Below are 17,893 nucleotides of genomic sequence, written 5' to 3'. Positions count from 1 at the left end.
AGCTGTAGTTTTCAACCTCAGGGGTGCCACACATTGCATGGAAGGGCTCCATGAGAGGTGAACGGGAAAAGCAAGTTCATACACCCTACACAGCAAATTTGGGATAAAGCAAGTTCAAAGCCCCACTAGTGAAAAAACAGGAGACTATAAATTGCAATAAAGTTGACAAACATGAACAAAAGACCATTTGAATGCCAAACTTGACCAAGCATTTTCAAAAATACCTTACAGCTGAAAAAGAAGGAATATTATTCAGAAATAATAAGTCTCATAGGAGCCCAAGTCCTGCTTTCATAGTGGTTTGGCTATTAGGATGCTACGCTGTGCTGTGGGTCAGTGGGTTTGACCACACTTCTGAAGGCTGGATTTGGACTCCCAAATCACTAATGGGTAAAACAGATATCATTTTTCCCCTCAGAAGTCCTAGCTGTTACATCATGGATGCAATAGATGTGGGGAGAGCCATCAGAGGGAAAGATGCTTTAAAGCTACAAGCGTAGACCCAGGCTGCTGGGCTTTGGCAGGGACCAACAGCGAGTCAGACTCCAGTAACTGCCTGATGCACAAAGATGCAGCAGCACAGCTGGACAGCAGGCTGGGGCCAGAGGCTCCAGTCCCTCCTGTTACCATGAATACAAATCCCAAAGGCAGAAAGCCTTGAGCTTCCTGGAGAAATGGAGCTCTGTAGCCTTTCGAGCAGCGAGACACGTTTTATTTAGGGAGCTTACAGTTGCTTTGCTAAACTGAAGAGTGTTGTTATATTTCCCACATTTTTCTTTCCTTCCCCAACAGTGCTGTGACCAGCGGAGAACACACACCATTCCTGGCGGGTGGTGAACCTCCTGCCTGTAGCCTTCTCTGGGGATATGCCACTGTGGGACTCCATGAGAGAAGCTGGGCACATGCTGGACTGCCTTTTGCAGAGTGCAGCTGGCTAAATATCATAGAAATAAACAGGCGAGGCCAGCCAGCCAGCCAACAGGCAAGCTAAAAGCCAAGGAAATTGTTCCAGGAAAAATAAAGAAATGAAAAGCTTAATCTTGGTAAAAATATAGTCCCTGAGCACTGGCAGGGTCAGGGTCAGATTGGGTTACACGTTGTATAAGCCCCCGTTATACAAGCCAAGGCAGGGCAGAGGCTTTCCCAGGACTATTCAATCCTGCTTTCTCCTGCTCAGTTTCACTGTTGCTCCCTTGTTCCTTCCTTCTCACTGTCCCTTCTCCTGATGCTTCCTTGGACATCAAACAGGTCAATCCAAGTGCTTCCATCGCCATGATTTAGGAGATCCCACAAATCACTTGGTCTTTAAATAAATCATGAGTGTGGGAGCTTGTGAGTGGACCTAAAGTAACTCACGTGAGTGGCTCCCATAAAGGCAGTTCCTTTACACACTTTTCTGTGTAACAGACAAAAAGCATTTTCTGCACTAGGGACACGGCCTGCTGTAACACAGAGCAACCAAACCCCAGGGGCTAGATGCAATCTGACAGCAAACGGTGCTGAGGGGGGTCCTGATAATTGAGAAAAAAAATGCACCTCATGCATGTTTCATGGAAATACCATTACTGTTATTTCTCATCCTTTGACAAACTTCTAACCGTCTGCTCAGGAGGGTATGTTCTCCCTTTGATGCATGCATTCTCCTCCATCCCATTCACCTTGAGATTCTGTTTTTCCATGAAGAAGTGTCATATCAGTGGTACACTAGTCTCTTTGCCAATGCTCACCAGCCCTCTCTTTGCACCCCAGTACTCACCCTTCAGGCAGATGTCCTAAAAGCATCTTCGGGCTATTTTTTTTTTTTTTCAATGGAGCGATGCAAAGTAAGGCTGCTCCTCCTAACAAACTTCCAGAGTGCATTTCCTCCTCCAGAAACACCTGCCTTCAATCCCTCAGCTCCCCCTTTGCCAGATCACTTTCAGTCCTCTGTTCTGATTAACTGGAGAAAAGCAGCATTCCCCAGCAGAAATACACACTTTCCAGAGTCAGAATCACAACCTCCATTGAAAAACCTACTCCAGCACAGTGCAAACACTACTTTTGACATTTTTTCCTCATTTCTACATGTTTGAGTAATTGCTCTCAACAGAACACATTTCTGCAATACTTTGAAGCTCATTTCTCTGGTTTTAATAGACTAGGCTTGACTCCAAGACCCAAAAAAGCTCCTGAAATATATATGTGTGTGTGTATACATATATATAAATGCAACTCATCATAGTCTTCCAAAGAAAAAGAAATATAACATTGTACTGCAAGCAGAAAATTCATGGCAATTTTAAGAACTATGGAGAATATACGGATGCCCTAACAAGTACAACTTGCTTCTTAAGCAACAAGCAGGGAGGGTAATCATCTAAAGCAGTCTTCTCACAACAAAAGGAAAGCACAAAACAGTAACCAAAACCCCCTGACTTCAGCGACTCCCAGTTGAGGCTTGTCGCTGTAGTAGGAAGAGAAGAATACACAGTTTTACCTGGAAACTGGAGATCTTAAACTTTTTGGACCTGGCCAGTATTATACAACTGAACAGACTTTCTATTTTACAATACCGGCCAGGTGTAAAATCCCTGTATCACTCATATTTCTCTGCCTCCTTCCAAAGACCCTTTTGAAAATTTTCAGTCTTTACCACAGCTATCTTAGGACTCTTCCTTACAAAACCAAGACGCATGCTGCTTGCAGTCTGTTTTTCCTGCAGCCCAGTAAATTGTTAGTTTCAAATGCTCAGAAAAAAAAAAATTTTTGAACCACGTCCAAAGGAATATTCTGATTGCCAGTGGCTGTTCTTGCTGTCTTAACCTAGATCAGTTTGACATAAGCCATTTACTTCATGGTTAACCCCGGAAAAATCCTGCAGGGAATATAAATTCGTGCATTAATCCTGCTCACTAGTTTGGTTCCACTTAGGTTCGGATGAAGGAGGTGCTACGTTGCAACCCCAACTCAAATTTACTGCTTCGAATGCTTTAACAAAACACCACTCGGGAGCCCTTTGTGATCCTCACACAAACTCTTTATTGCAGAGGAGAGAAAGAGACAACACTGTAAGTGCTGAGCACTACAAGGAAACATAAAGCAGCATTAAAGTTGCTCCGTGCCTAATGCTGCGGTTTAAGCAGCTAATCTTGTTTCGGTTGAATGGCATGTTCATTACAGCAAATAAATCAGCAATGTGTAGGATTATTGAAGAGGAAAGACATATTAAACCAGTTTAGGGCATCATATTGATTTTTTTTTTTTAGTGTCCGATTTAGCTTGGCGTTTTTCAACAGTCAGTTCTAATAAACACTTGTATAGCACAGATTAAGCAGGTGGGAATACTGCCCAGAAAGAGTATTATGAATAACTTAAGGCACTGGTTTAATTGCAGCAATCCATGATACTTACTGTGCTGGCACCAGAGGGGAATTTTCAGTATTAAAAGTTAAAACTTCAACCAAGCTACTAGGGAGCGTCACTTTCTCGTTAAATATTTGAAAGAGCTTTCCAGTATTTCCACCTCAGATGGGAGTAGGGGAAGGTTGCAGAGTTCACTCAATGATGTAACTTATTTCCATTACAACTCATTAAGTTATTTTTTAAAAATAATTAGCGGTTTACTCAATGCAACTTTGTGTCTCTGACTCTGCAAAACACTGCAGCAGCATCCCTGCCATCCTACCCCCCAGTCGGCCCTGTTCTGCCCAGTCCCGTTTGTGAGGAAGATGCATAGAAGCGAAAAAGCCCAAACTCAGCTCACACTTCAAGCAGCAGGCTCCGTTCAAAGCTACTATAGAGCACTCCCATATTCCTTCCCCAAAGTGCCAGTTCCCTGGTACTAGCCTTGCCACAACTCAGAGAAAGGAGCAGGAACAACTCGATCCAACTTTGGAGATGGCCCTGCTTGAGGAAGGACTTGGACTAGGTGACCTCCAGGGCTCTCAAAGTGAGGTTAACAGGAGAAGAAACACAGTTAAGGTTTAGGTGGAAGCAAAGTGTTCCCCAATGCCAAACAGCCTCCCCTCATCAATTTGTCTACATTCATGTAGAGTGGAGATTCCCTGTAAAACACCAATGATGTTTGCAGTAAGCAAGCTCCCTTCCCACACACACCTTACGCAAACACATCAAAGCAAGGATTCATCAAGAAACAGGGGTGGGGAAGTTGTTTTATCTGGGGGAAAATTGCAGCTTTTTCTTCCCTGTCTAAGGCGAAAGTAACAAAAACTCCCTGCAAGGTGAAAACCTCTCTCTCCCCTCACCTCTAATCTGTGCAAGCTATGAAGGTCCATCTTAGCCCACTGTGCCTTCAGAGAAGCCTGGGTGCTCCTGGGTGCTCCCACACACTCACATTAGCCAGCACAAATCAAAAGTGCCCCAGGCAGCTCCTCAGGACCTGAAACAGATGCTGGGGGAAACCAGTTTGGACCAGCACTGTCTTTCAAGCAAAGCAGATGCAAAGTGTTGAAGTTGCATGACATAGCAGAAGACACTGGTCAGACAGCTCCCTAAGCCCACACCCAGTCCCAGGCACGGATCATGCCAGAAACCCTCCTGACAGTCAGCAGAGATGCTGGTATCTCTATTAAACACCTGCACTTGGAAAAGGTTATCACACAACTGACTCTGGTCATCAATCACATCACCTCCTGTTTTCTTCATTTACACGTTATTTTTGCCTTGGGTTAGACCAGGGTCTCCAAGATAGCAACTACATTTCAACTCTAAGCACAACACAAGGCTACTAGTTGCACATAAATTATATTGACTCCAGCAGGCAGCAACAGAATCTGATCGCAATGCTGGGAGAAGTAACACTTCAGAGAAGTTGCAGAATTTATTGGCTCTGCTCTTCCAACGTGTAACTTTTTACACTGGGAAAAAAACAAAAGGTGTATCCTGCACAAACTTAAGGATCAAGCTAAAAACACTTACACCAGTCCCAGAAGGAAAATTTACACTAAAATATGAACAAGAATTGGTAAGTTACCCATACGTTCTGATTAGGAGTGCAATGACTTTGCTGATCACACAACTTATCATTCCACAGAAACTCTATATTCAGGGCATGAGAACTAATGTATAAATTAGCAGAAATGCAAGTAGATTTGATGGTACTTGATTAACTGGATAGCAAGCACCAGAAGCAAAACATTAGGAAACTGAAGCCATTTTGTGACTGTAGCAGGCATTTAATAAAGATGGGAAAAAAAACAGCCATTACACAACACCCAAGTACTTTTGGTTTGTTTTAAAGAAAAAAGTCTCCTGTTCAGTGCTAAACAGAAACCCTCAGCCTGAAATAAAGCAGGAGCTTTGAGAAGAGCCTTTGAACCAGGATTACTTCAACACCATCCACAGCATCACAGAGTTCATGTAGCCTCCCAGAAAAAAGCAATTGCTTTTAAGTAACTCAGAAGCCAGTCCCTGTTGCCATCCCACTACTTGCTCCCATTCCCAGCCTGCACAGACAGCCCACCTGCATGTCCCATCACAGCCCCGTGGGGGACCTGGGCTCAGCCACTTCATCTCCCTGCTGCCAGTCCCCAACCTCACCTCTACCAAGATGCCAGAGCTTGCAGCCCTTTCCAGCTCAGGGGCAATCAAGACCCCATTCCTACCTGCTTTTCTCAAGGTCTTTCAACCACCTGTGAACTTTAGCAGCCTTTCCCTCTAAAACAACCACAGACCCTCATTTCCAACCTCAATTACTCTCTAACTCTCTGCTCCACTTATTGGGTAAATCCCCCATTCTTCCCACTTGCCCTTCTCCTGTGCTTACTCCCTCTCAAGTCCCTCTCCCAAGCATACAGGCAACCAGAACTATTCATAGATTCATAGATTTCTAGGTTGGAAAAGACCTTAGAGATCATCAAGTCCAACCATCCCTAATCCCCATTAAACCATATCCTCAAGTAGCTCATCCACCCTATTCTTAAACACATCCAGGGATGGGGACTCAACCACCTCCCTGGGCAGCCTAGTTTTCCAGCTGAAGACACCCCTCATGCGCTGGCATTGCAACTTTCCCAGCCTTTCTAGAAATCCCTTGCAAGTGACACACTGAGATTTAAATTTGCCTTCCAGATATCGACATCCTAGCACTAGTGCACAAGGCCACTACCACCAGGTGAGACACTCAGTTCTCTCCATGGTGAGGCACTGCACTGCCATTTATAAAGAAATCTTCCAGCTCAACAGCAAGCCAACGCGGTGCCTGCTGAAGCTGAAAGAGTGGCCAGTGCCAGGACAACCAAAAACCTCCCCAAAAAGACAGCAAGTCATCCCCACCAGCCTTACCCATGCACACCCATCCAAAAAACTCCGTTGCAGCTAACAGGAGCTTTTCCATACACTTCAGTATGCTTTGACTGAGCTGGAACACCACCCTCTCTCAGCAGTTGCAGTTCATTTGTTCTGTAATTCAGCACAGCACTGCTTTGAAAAAACGTCTTTCTAATGCTTTTTTCCCGCAACTGGCATAATGAGGAATAATAAGCAGGTGCTTCTGAACACAAACCCAGAACAGCAGGAGTATAATACTATAAACGAAGCAATTAAGTAACCACACTACTGACTGTTTATTGACAAGCTTTATTAGAGCTGACTTTCCATGTATAGAGGTTTCCTAGTAAGTATAAATCTGAATCAAAGTGCAACCCCACAGTAAGAAATCTTTATTCGCACAAAAAGATACAAACAACTAGTACTTCAAAGAACGTCCTAGTTAGTACACAAAATACCAAAACCAGGCAAAAATAAACCAAGATGAAAGACTAGCAGCAAAAAGAATTCTAGTTCTCCTTCAGCACAGTTTGTGTGCTTCCACATTTCTCTTGGAAACAGAGTATAAAGAGAATTCAATCAATTTATATATGAAATATCCTACCAAAAATATAACACTGTGTAAAGAAAGTTAGTAGTACAAATTTGGGGAGAAAAAAATAAGAAAAAGGAGAAAATAGTAGATGTAATATTAAAAATCTCAAGTGTAAACTTTACTGCTGCTTTAAAATAAAAAACAACAAAAGTCACATGGGTATTTCCGTTTGGCTTAGCAGCCAGGAAAATAAGAAAAGCTGATTTTTTTTTTTTTTAAGTGCTTAACCACCATATCCAAAAGTAATGACTTTCAGACCTACTTAACATGAATGTGCTCAAAAAGCCACTGCTTACAGTATAAAAGCTGTCATTCTGAAACACTGCACGAATGAAAGATTGCTTTGAACAGCTCTCAATCATATGATGTCCCAAATCAATGTAATGCTATTAGAGCAGGCAGCTGAATAAGTCCCAGAAAGTTGAAGTTTGAGAATAAGAGATATAAAAAATAATGTTGTTTTTTCTCCCAAAGGCAGCATGCCTCTCCCAGCAGCAAGAAGGTAACTTTATGTAACAAGCAAGAGAAACACAGTTTTATGTTATTGTTGTAAACTACCTAGAACAAACTGACTGTTGACCTAGTAATTCACATGTTTAACAGAGCGAGATAATATTTCTTACTGATAAAATACAAAAAGGCAATCATGTGGGTGGGACCAACCACTAACACAGTATTTCACTTAATATTAAACATACTGTCCTTGACTTTAAAACTGTCCTATCTCAAAAAAAAACACAAAAAAACAAGATAAACAGAAAACCCATGACTTGAGCTTTAGGACTGTTTTGTTACACTGTTATATATTTATTAGAGCCTTAGTGCAAAGGAAAAATTCAACATTCGAGGCTCTGAAGCAAGTCAAATATGTAAGACTGTTTCATAGGGTTTTTTGACAGATGTCAGACACAGATCCCAAGAGAGATTTAAATGTTTATCTGTAATGGTGATCCGTTTCTATCTCAAGGTTAGAAAACACATTTAAAAGTGGAAGAAAAGATTTTGGCAGTCACTAACCTCAAGTACAGCTATAAATTGTTTCAATCTCACCACTCTCCTCAGCCAGGGCTATCATAACCAAATTGCACCATAGGTATTGCTGCAGCTGTTGAATTTTGCCCACAGCCTGTCAGTAGCACTATCCATCCCTGCAGTTATTGTACGAATTTCTCCGTCAGCTTTGGAATCCTGCAAGCCTGAATTTGTTTACATTCATCTGTTTCACAGGTCTAATTTTCGAAACTATTTATTGAAAATCATAAATTCTCAACACAGTATCTTCATTGTCCTTCAGGACAGCTTTTTAAGTTAAAGAACCCCCTGGTTCATTTGCCACTAAAATACATATTATCTAGAAAAAGTAACTTCTTCCCTACAAAGTTCCTGTAAACACCACTATATTAAGCCATAGCAAGCTCTAGACCAGGAAATTCAGCATCTCCAGTGACTTGACTTCACCTCACTTCTCCTTTACAAAAGCAAAAAAAAATAACAACAAACCACCTTGATAATCAAAAAGGAAAGGAAATAACACAATAAACAGACAAACAGTGAAGCATTCAGTTACCCAAGCAGACATCTAAAATAAGCCTCTGAAAATTTAACATTTGAAAAGCAATCGTTTTAGTGGTGATAGCGTGCAAATCACTAAATCTGCTGCCGGCTTCAGAGATGGCTGAATACTGTAGTCATCAATGATTATTATTCATCTCTAGCACTGGCAGCTCTGTTGCTTTTGTTGCTGGCTTTGGACATTGTATAGTACCACTTCCTCCACATGTTTCATGCCTTGTATTTTTTCTCCCCCAACAGAGACCAGCAGCATGACTTTAGAGAGAGGTAACAGAAGGATGGGAACTTTTCTTTTTTAAAGGTCTCCTGTCCATCCCAACTCTGCCAAAACTGAATGTTATGTGGAATTAAACATAATGTTTCAAGCAGGAACATCAAATATTATTTCAAGTTTTGTCTGTCTCGGAAAATTGCCTCAAAAAGATTCAGAATCTCAGGTTTCTGTGAAACAAATACAATAAATTAAAGAAAAAAAAAAACATGCAAGGAAAGTGTAACTGTTCTATGGATAAGAAATACAAAATCTTAGAAACAGAAAAACACCAGCTTCAGCCCAAGACTGAAAAAAACACAGATTTTTCAAAACCAGAGTCCATACAGTGTCACACAGCCCTGCCTTGTCATGTTTGTTAATATCCTCGCTTAGAAGTCAGACAGCATTTTGTTTAACTTGTGTTGCTCTGTATCATTACACTAAACCATAATTAACTCCTCTTTTGTGCCGGCCTCATTCCAACACAATTGTACCCACTGTATACCAGCAGCAGTTCTCAGGTTTTGTTTTGCAGCTCAGCTGTATTTTTCTTGGATATTCACAAGACTGGCATTTGACTGGATGCGCTTGGCTAGAAAGGGAAAAATTATATGAAAATTAAACACAAAGAATTCCACAAAACTAGTCTCACCACTCCCTCTATTTATCTGACACAGACTTGCAAACAGCTTTCTGTTCACGTCCAGAAACTTTAATGAAAAGATATGGCTGAAGCTCTTTACTACCCTTCTTCAGGGGACAGCAGCAGACTAATAGTCGCTATTAGCGCCGTCAGCACAGCTGCAGACAGATCTGGCTGGGCCCCCTCTCGCACAAGAGCCAAGCAAGTCCCTGGCACCACCCAACTCCAACAGTGAAACGCCGGCACCATCACTTACGCAAAATGAGTATCCGTTTCTTCTGCTTCGAGTGAAGGAAGCTACTAAGATAAAAAACAATAGGTAGGAAGAGAATAAAGGATGAAACTGCAATCACTGGGACTGTATCACTGCAGGGAACTGAACAGTTGAAAGTCCTGCTCCAAAGCTTCCGAGTGATGTTCATCTAAAAGAAAAACATAAGCAAGCTGTGAAAGCGAGCACACTCATTTTTGCTGTGCTGCATGGCAAACACTTAGGACTGAAGACATTCAAGTGTTCAAACATGACTTCAGAAAAATAACACCTTAATAGATCTGCCCCCAGAAGCAAGCAAGCAAATCCCTGGAAACACAGAAACAGACAATTTACATGAAGCCAAAATTTCCCATCAAAACTTCTACAAGCTTCAAAACCAGACTATAGTCAGATACGTTGTAGGCATTGCCACATGCCTGTTCATACTTTCGACAGCACACCTTTTGCCCAACCACTTAAAACCCCACAGTAAAACAAAGCTTTTTCCAAACGTACATCCCTAATGCTGAGGACCCCTAGAAACAGCTCCTGCAATAAGGAATCAATTATTACATTGGCTAGAACAGCAGCAGTAAAGCTTCGCATTAAAAGCTAGAAGGTTAAGACTTTTTTTTTAATCCATCCCCTTCGCAGCAACAAGAAATTAAAGTGCAGCTACTTAAACTCGAATACACTCGGGTGATCGAGAGCTTCAGTCATGCTCCTGCTGCACTGACTGAAGACAGGACCTAGCAAGACAGTCCCACCGGGATAACTTCTTCCTCACAGGACATCAGCCTGACAAAGGCACTGCAGCCAGTACTGTCCCACACCGAAAAGGAAAAGGCAATCCCTAGCAAGACAAGTGCAAATGGCTCAGATTAATAAAGACCTCCATGAGAAGGCCTCCCTGTTAAGTACCAATAAATACTTACTGCATCTTCCACGTCGATACACAAGTGTGCAGAGTGCCCAGACTCACCACCTTGCCTGTTCATCCTTTGCAAGCTGTTATACAGATCATTCAACATTTTGTAGGTTTCATTGCAGTTTTTACATACTTCGGTGTAGTTATTTGGTGACAGATAGATGGTTTGTCCCTAGGGTTATAAAACTCTTTATGAATGCTGTTTTAAGGCATTATAAAAAAAAAAAAAACACAAAACAACACTAGAGTCAAGTTTGAACCAAAATCCAGATTTCTAGCATCCTAGATTGAGCAGAGGCCCAGACAGGCAACTCACATGAGAATGCAGGAGGAAAAGGGACCAACTCTAATTCACTAGGGGCAGGATCCACTTCCTCCAGGTTCTGCACCTCAAACTGTTCTTTGAACTAGTAGCTTTTTTAGTTAAACACTTATTTCTGAAGTACCAGTTCCCAGGAAGAATAAAATAACATTTAATTACTAGTAATTCTTTTTTTTGAGTCAGAGATATCAGGTTCCTTAATAGGTTTTTTGTTGTTGTTGTTTTTGTTTGCCCATATCTAACAACTGTTAGGTTGCTGCTGCTGAACTATATTGACCAGGACAGACTGTGCTAGGGTAAGCAATCCTTCTCATTTGTGGCCTTCGCTGCTCCCGAATGCAATACAACACACCTGAAAACAAAACTACAATCTCTAAAGATATTCCAACCCAGCAATGGTTGTACCAGCTACCCACTGACCACTAAATTGAGTCCTAGTTCAGACACCTGAAGTGATGGATAGGCCAGTCCACACTGCTCCTGACCAAGGCCTAAAAAGGCACATTTCCTAGATACCATTAGTAATAAAAAAAAAGCAGATAGACAGTTTCCTCAGAGATTGTCCCATACCCACCATTTCCCATTTTGACTATTGAAAAAAATCCCAGAACTTGGCCAGTGTCTGATTGAAATGGAACACATGCAGTTTCTTAGGCTATTTAGGGCATTGGCTTTGAGGACAATTACCTTTGCAATATGGACAAATCTTAACTACCCACAATTTTACTAGTCAAAAGAATTGTTACAGTGATTTAGGGTAGGTGGTCTTTCTGAACTAGTCTGTATTCTCAAAAGGTTATTTAAAGATTGAATTGTTAAGTCAGACGACAACAACTTCAGAGACACAGCATGCAGACATGCCGTTTCTTACTATATAATTATCAACTATTGTGATTGATAGAGATTCCAATGTGAAGCAGCATTGCAATTACATACAAAGTGAAGTCAAGGTGAATATCGATTAGAATTCATTTTAGGCTCTCGATCTGTGAACATCTGCATTTTACAGATCATTGCTTTATCCACCTAAAATGCACAAACTCACCAGCAGTTTATTTGCCTAATCTGTAGCTGCAGTTTATTCAGCATAAATAAGATTTTGCTAGCAATTAGAGGATTTAGTGCTTCCCTTAAATACATAGCATAAATACCTGAAGGTTATGTTCAAAACATGTCAGAGACTTATTGAATAAATCCAGGAATTCTACAGTAGAATTTGATAATCCCTCACTGTTGTTCTTTAAACAATCTGTCAAAGAGAAAGAAAAACATCAGGATATTCTCATTTCTAACATTTCCATAGCCGACAAGACCCAGACACTCCACTCCCGCAAAAAGAGCTCTCGACTACAGAAGACAGGTCTAGTCAACACTGTGGTTTCCTTATCTGCCTGCCATTGATGTCTCAGACCTGCTGACCTAACTCTTCATCGAGAACATATTTCAGAATTAATTGGCCTTGATTAAGTGAAAGATGAAGACTATCATCAAGAGCTTTCTGAAGAGGGTGTCTGAATTATCACCGGACTTTAAGATAAAACAAGACATTACTTTTATTTTCTAGCCTGCGAATCTGGCTTTGCCCAGTAACAGCCACTACATGAAAGCAGAAGCTACCAGCAGCAGAGATGAAACGGAGAGCATCCAGGAAACAGCTAGACCATGAACGCAACAGTAGAAATCAGAGTGTACGTTGTTATTGTTTAAGAAAAGAGCTTCGAGGGGAGCTCTGAGGCTTTCCTCCCAGTCACAGGCTCAACCCTACCACGTTACTGCTTCCATCCATCTCACCCCACTTCAAGTGCTCTAACCAGACAGACCCTTGAAAACAACAGTAGTTTGGGAATTTAGACGTTCAGCAAGAGCACTGGGAGAGCAAGCCAACATCCTAGAAAATTCTCCTGAAAGAAGGAAGCGCCATCGGTACTGAAGGTGAGCATTCAGCTGGACACTGGGCAGGCAGCACACAGGTCACAGGATAAGCATGGCAGGACATCGCAGACCACAGAGCTGCCCCCGTCCTGCCCTTCCAGCCTTCACACAGCCCAGACCCACAAATGAAAACAAACTCTTTGGGCTTTCAAGAGACACTGCAGCAAACCCAGTATCTTTAACACTCTACTCCATAGTGCTATTCCCACTGTTTTCTAGTGCACCTATTAGTAGGTTGCACCCTATTAGTGTAGGGTCCCACTTCCACGCCAGGGGAATGGCAAAAAGCCATAGTTTAGCTGTAAGCGTGGCACAGCACCATCAGCATGGGGACGGTGAGATACAGGGATAGAATTGGACACCCTCCACACATAAAATGAAATAAAAACCATGGCTGTGGAGGCAGATACTGTTCGACGTGTAAGCATTCCAGAGTTACTGACTTTATTAACAAACAAGGAAAAGTTTTTTTAAAAAAAGGAAGACTAGGAAAAACAGAAGAAACCACAATGAAGCCAAGGAAAGTCTCCAGCAGGGTCGTAGATCACAAAGAAATCTAACATGACTAACTTTAGAAAGAACAGCCTAAAAGAAATATTTATATAACAACTAATTTCTCTGACAGGCTAGTGCCCTCAGATTTTGGCAGTATCCCTTACAAAATACAAAGCTCCTGTACGCCTCATTGGAGTGGCTCTAGTTTAGGATTTTTGTGTTATATACTGTCTATATTTAAACAAATACATACAATTCTGATTTGTGCAAATTTTAGGGGCAAAGTTAAGCTAAGTCACAACAGTAGCATAAAAGCTACAGAATGAGTCACGTACTTGCACAGTTGGCTGCCTCCCAGGTTTCGTTAAAGAACGCCGAAAGGGTCACAACTGTCTGCAGCCTGTCTGAGGTTAAGATGCTTTTGGCACAATTGTGGCTCTCAGAAGAATTCTAGAAGAAAAAAGGAAACAACAGAAAAAGCAATCAAGTGTTAAAAATACAAAGGGAAATTTTTGAAATGTATTTTAGGCAAGCACACTCTCATCACACTGATATTTCTAGACTAGGCAGAGCAGAACTGACAGAACAACAAAAATCTTTTGATCCTCCAAATCATACTATGAGCAACAGAGCTTACTGCATGTGGTCTTTTAAGACCTACTTGGACTGCGTGAAGTCAGTCAAAAATATGTGACTGGGAGAGAAAAAAAAAAGGGCAAGCAAAGAGACAAGGCTTCCTCTATCAGGTAGCTCATATTCATCCATTTCCGACTGCCCCAGGAGCCAGCTCAAGGTGCAAGTAGCCAGAGAGAAGGACATAAGACTGCAGGAATATATTTGAAGGAACTGAACCAACAGACCAGTCTCAAAACAAACCAAATCCAAAAAGCAGAAAACAACGTCCAAAACCGCTGTACCAACGTACTGTATCAGCAGCAAACTTCCCCCCCGATGCAGCAATACCAGGAACACAGTCCTCCACAGAGCAGTGCCCACGGCTGCTCCCCCAAGCCTATGACCAGGCTGGGCTCTCGTCCTCCCCAGACATGGATACCAAGCTCACCTGGTCTTAGGGAGCCACCCAACGCATCCCATCCTCAAAGCAGGTGCCGGCACAACTCATACAGTAACTTATTCTCTGGACCAAATTAATACAAAACCACCAAAAACAAACCACAGAGCGACTATAAAAGCAGTTACAGAATAAACATGAAGTATCCCTACCAGAATTCAGAACAATGTTTTTCTCCTTCAAAGCTTTATTTTCTCCCTCAAATCATTGATCCGAACCCATGATCTCCAGTCTCTGACTCCTGTGCTCTAGCTCCTGGTTTCTGGCTGCTAAATTGACTTAAGCACTTCTCAAAATTGCCGAAGCTGCCAAAAGCCTTTGATAAGCAACGTGGGACATACAAGAAAATAATCTCTTTAATGAGAGACATGTTCCTCTCAGAGTGTTACGAGAGATCCAGTTTCTGCCTCTCCTTGTTAAAACAGGTTTATTTTTTAAGTAAGAAGTTTCTCTTGGAGACTCAACTGCCTAAGTTGAATATTGCCACATCTGGTAACTTCTGTGTTCACCCACTTTCGCTTCTACTAAATTACAAACAGATATGCAAGAAATTTGTTTGTGCAGTAAACTCTCTGGTTGCTTCATGAAGGCCTTTAACTGTGAAACTTCCTCACCAGCTGGACTCATGAGCAGGAAAAAGCACTTCATCAAGTGATGAAGCACTGAATCAAGCAGACCTATATAATTTTGTAAACAAGTTTGTCTAATTTATTCTTTTATTAGTGTAGCAAGGAGGATTTTACATTTTAGAGATGCCCAAAATTTAACTTGGCTGCTTCTTTCACATTGCACTATAACTATTGTAGGATGGCAAAAGGAAAAGCATCAGATATCTGATTATTTGTGATCAATGATTGAGGCTGCAAGAGGTCACCTCCTTTATTTATTTGGTTAGTTAACCCACACACAGAAGGAAGGCCAAACGCTCTGTAATACAGATGTATCTTCATGACCACATAGTGGACCAGTCCTCACATGCTGCAAGCATTCAAGAACAGCAGTTGTAATGAGTTCATGCATATTGTAAGAGCTGGGATATGTCTGGCAACCTAATCCTAGCCAAAACATCATGTTGAAAGGACCCAAGAGAATTACATTCTCGATTTCTCACTTTCACATTACGTAGTCACTGGTATGAAACAACTTCCATATTAGAAACAAATAAACTACAGGTTTGCAAACTGAGACCACTGGCTAGATACTTGCCCTGGAGAGGACAATTATCAAATCACCATCCACACGCTTTTCCAATACAAGCACTGGGGTGGTGAGGGGAAACAGGCAGATGACGCATCAAAACGAGAAAGCAACCCTTCTTCGCAAGACAGGTCACTAAGCTGTGAAATGGTCTGCAGCAGGACACTGCGGTACCAGAAGTTTACCTGGGTTTAAAGAGCAACAGGTTCTTCTTGTCAATGGCGATTCTAAATGCAGATTCAGAAATCCCAAGACTAGAAGCACAACCCAGGGGACACACTGCTATAAACTTGCTCTCTGCTCGTACTCTTACCAGAGCACCCACTTCTGGCCATCAGCAGAGATCAGACTAAGGTCTTTTGGTCTGATTCACTATTGCCCTCCTCATATCGTCCCAGGAGCTAACTTTTACAAATGGATAAACTGGATGAGAACACACAAAATAAGTCATGAACCATCTCAACACTAAGAAATTAAAAACAAAACAAAACAACCCAGCAAACTATCAAGAGTTTGGAGGATGTAAGCACAAGACCCAGCTTCTTCAGTCAAGGTTTTCCACTGGTGGAGTCTACAGACTCCAGCCAGCGCTCAGGACTTCTAGTTTGCTGCCACACACTCCCACTAGCTCTGAAGCCAAGAGAATGACATGTGACATGGCTCCCCACAGATGATGTGCATCACACACCACGGCTTCAGAGACCATCAATTTTCCAAGAAGTGCCAGACAACTAAGCTTTGCCAGTGTTCCTCATTACTGCTATACAGCAACAACCTGTGAGCCAGAGCACCACTTTAGATATTGCTACATCAGCCAGCAAGAACAACTCAAGTTTTTCCACTTGCAGAGAAGAGCAAAGCTTTCTTTCTGCAGGCGGAGCTACTTGTCCCTGAACACGCCGGGAGCTGGCTGCACCAACCATGCCACCACACCAGGCAGCAGAAGGCAGCCATCGCTGGCAGCAGCGTTTCACAAACATTCCCAGCCTCCATTAAACCACCTTATGCACCCGGTGGGGCTTACAGCGTGGGAACTGACCTTTGCGGGCTGGAGATCCGCCTACCCAAATCACGGGTGCCCCGCTCACCGCGTGAGAGCCACAGGTCGCACCACCAGCCGCTGCCGGGCCGGGCCCGACGCTCGCTACCTCCCTCCGCCCGGGGCTGGGCGAGACACCGGCTGTCACCCCGCGGGGAAGCCGCGGCGCCTCGGGGCGGGGACCCGCCTGTCTTCCCCAGCACCCCGCGCCCGCTTCCGCAGGGCCCGACTGCGCTCCGCTACGGAACTTACACGACTGGAAGCCTTGAGGAAACAGCCCGGGCGCCCCAACCCGGCACCGGTGCGGGCAGGGCCGCCCGCCGGGCCCCCGCCCCGGGCAGCCTCGCAGCCCCCCTCGCCCGCCCGCCGCCCGCCCGGCCCCGCGGACGCACCCCGACGGCGCGGGTGATGTTGCCGTACTGTGCGAGGAGGCGGTGGTAGTGGCGGTGGCAGGCCTGGCAGAGCCGCACCGGGCGGGCGCGGAGGCCCAGGCAGCCCGTCAGCGCCGCGCTGCCCTCCGCGAAGGCGGCGAGGAGGTGGCGGCACTCGGGCTCCAGCTCAGGCAGGTCGCCGGGCAGCCCCGCGACCCACAGCTCCTCCGCCAGCTCCTCCGCCTCGCCCAGCGCCTCCAGCGCCAGGGGCCGGCGCGCCTCCCCGGCGGCGGCGGGGCCCAGGGCTAGCGCCAGGGCGGGCAGCAGCAGCAGGACGCAGCAGAGCGGCGCCATGGCGGCCGCGCCGAAAAACCGGAAGCGCCGCACCGGCAAACGGCCCGCCTCCATCGCGCAACGCCGTCTCTCATTGGCTGCGAGGGGAAGGGGGCGGGGAAAAGGGCGGGGCCGAGAAGGGTGGGGCCCCCCCCAGGGCCGGGGGCGCGGGGGGGCGGCGGGGCAGGGCGGGGGCCGGTAGAGCCCGTTGCCGGGGCATGGCACTGGAGGGGTCCTAGGTCCGGGCGTGGGCAGCGGGCTGTACTGCTCGGCAAGGTGTACCTGGCTCGAGACGAGTTCTGCTTCATGGGGGGCGCAGTCGCTGTGCCATACGTTTCAACCAGGTACCACCCTTTTCATCCGAAAAGGGGACTTGAAAGTACCTGTCGTATGGGAAGTGACTTTAAAATATCCTGAAAATACATCAATAATTAGAAGAAAATCCCCAAGCCAGAGGAAGAGTTGATGAGGAAGGAACGAACCGCATCTTTCTGCAGGCAAAGTGTTTCCCACGTTGTATCTCAAGCTGGACACCTTTGTTGATACCTGGCCCCAAACTTTCCCGTGGCCCCGCTTCTCAATAAAACTGGAGTCACCAAAGGAAAACTCTTCCCAGAGCAG

At 44.2% G+C, this 17,893-nt stretch overlaps 1 protein-coding gene across 1 annotated transcript; it reads right to left on the bottom strand.

Annotated features, from left to right (window-relative positions):
* Positions 1-7,190: 7,190 nt before the first annotated feature.
* OSTM1 (osteoclastogenesis associated transmembrane protein 1) lies at positions 7,191-17,293 on the bottom strand. Its single transcript, XM_086631269.1, has 6 exons — positions 16,961-17,293; positions 13,596-13,710; positions 11,985-12,082; positions 10,519-10,683; positions 9,587-9,752; positions 7,191-9,279 (listed from the first exon to the last, which is right to left on the bottom strand). The coding sequence occupies exons 1-6, from the start codon at positions 17,291-17,293 to the stop codon at positions 9,224-9,226; spliced, it is 933 nt and encodes a 310-aa protein (XP_086487395.1). The 3' UTR covers positions 7,191-9,223.
* Positions 17,294-17,893: the final 600 nt, after the last annotated feature.

Source organism: Tauraco erythrolophus, chromosome 2 (assembly GCF_009769465.1).
Source record: "Tauraco erythrolophus isolate bTauEry1 chromosome 2, bTauEry1.pri, whole genome shotgun sequence".
Taxonomy (NCBI): Eukaryota; Metazoa; Chordata; class Aves; order Musophagiformes; family Musophagidae; genus Tauraco; species Tauraco erythrolophus.
Note: the sequence above shows the minus strand (reverse complement) of the source record. Positions and strands in the feature narration are given on the sequence as shown.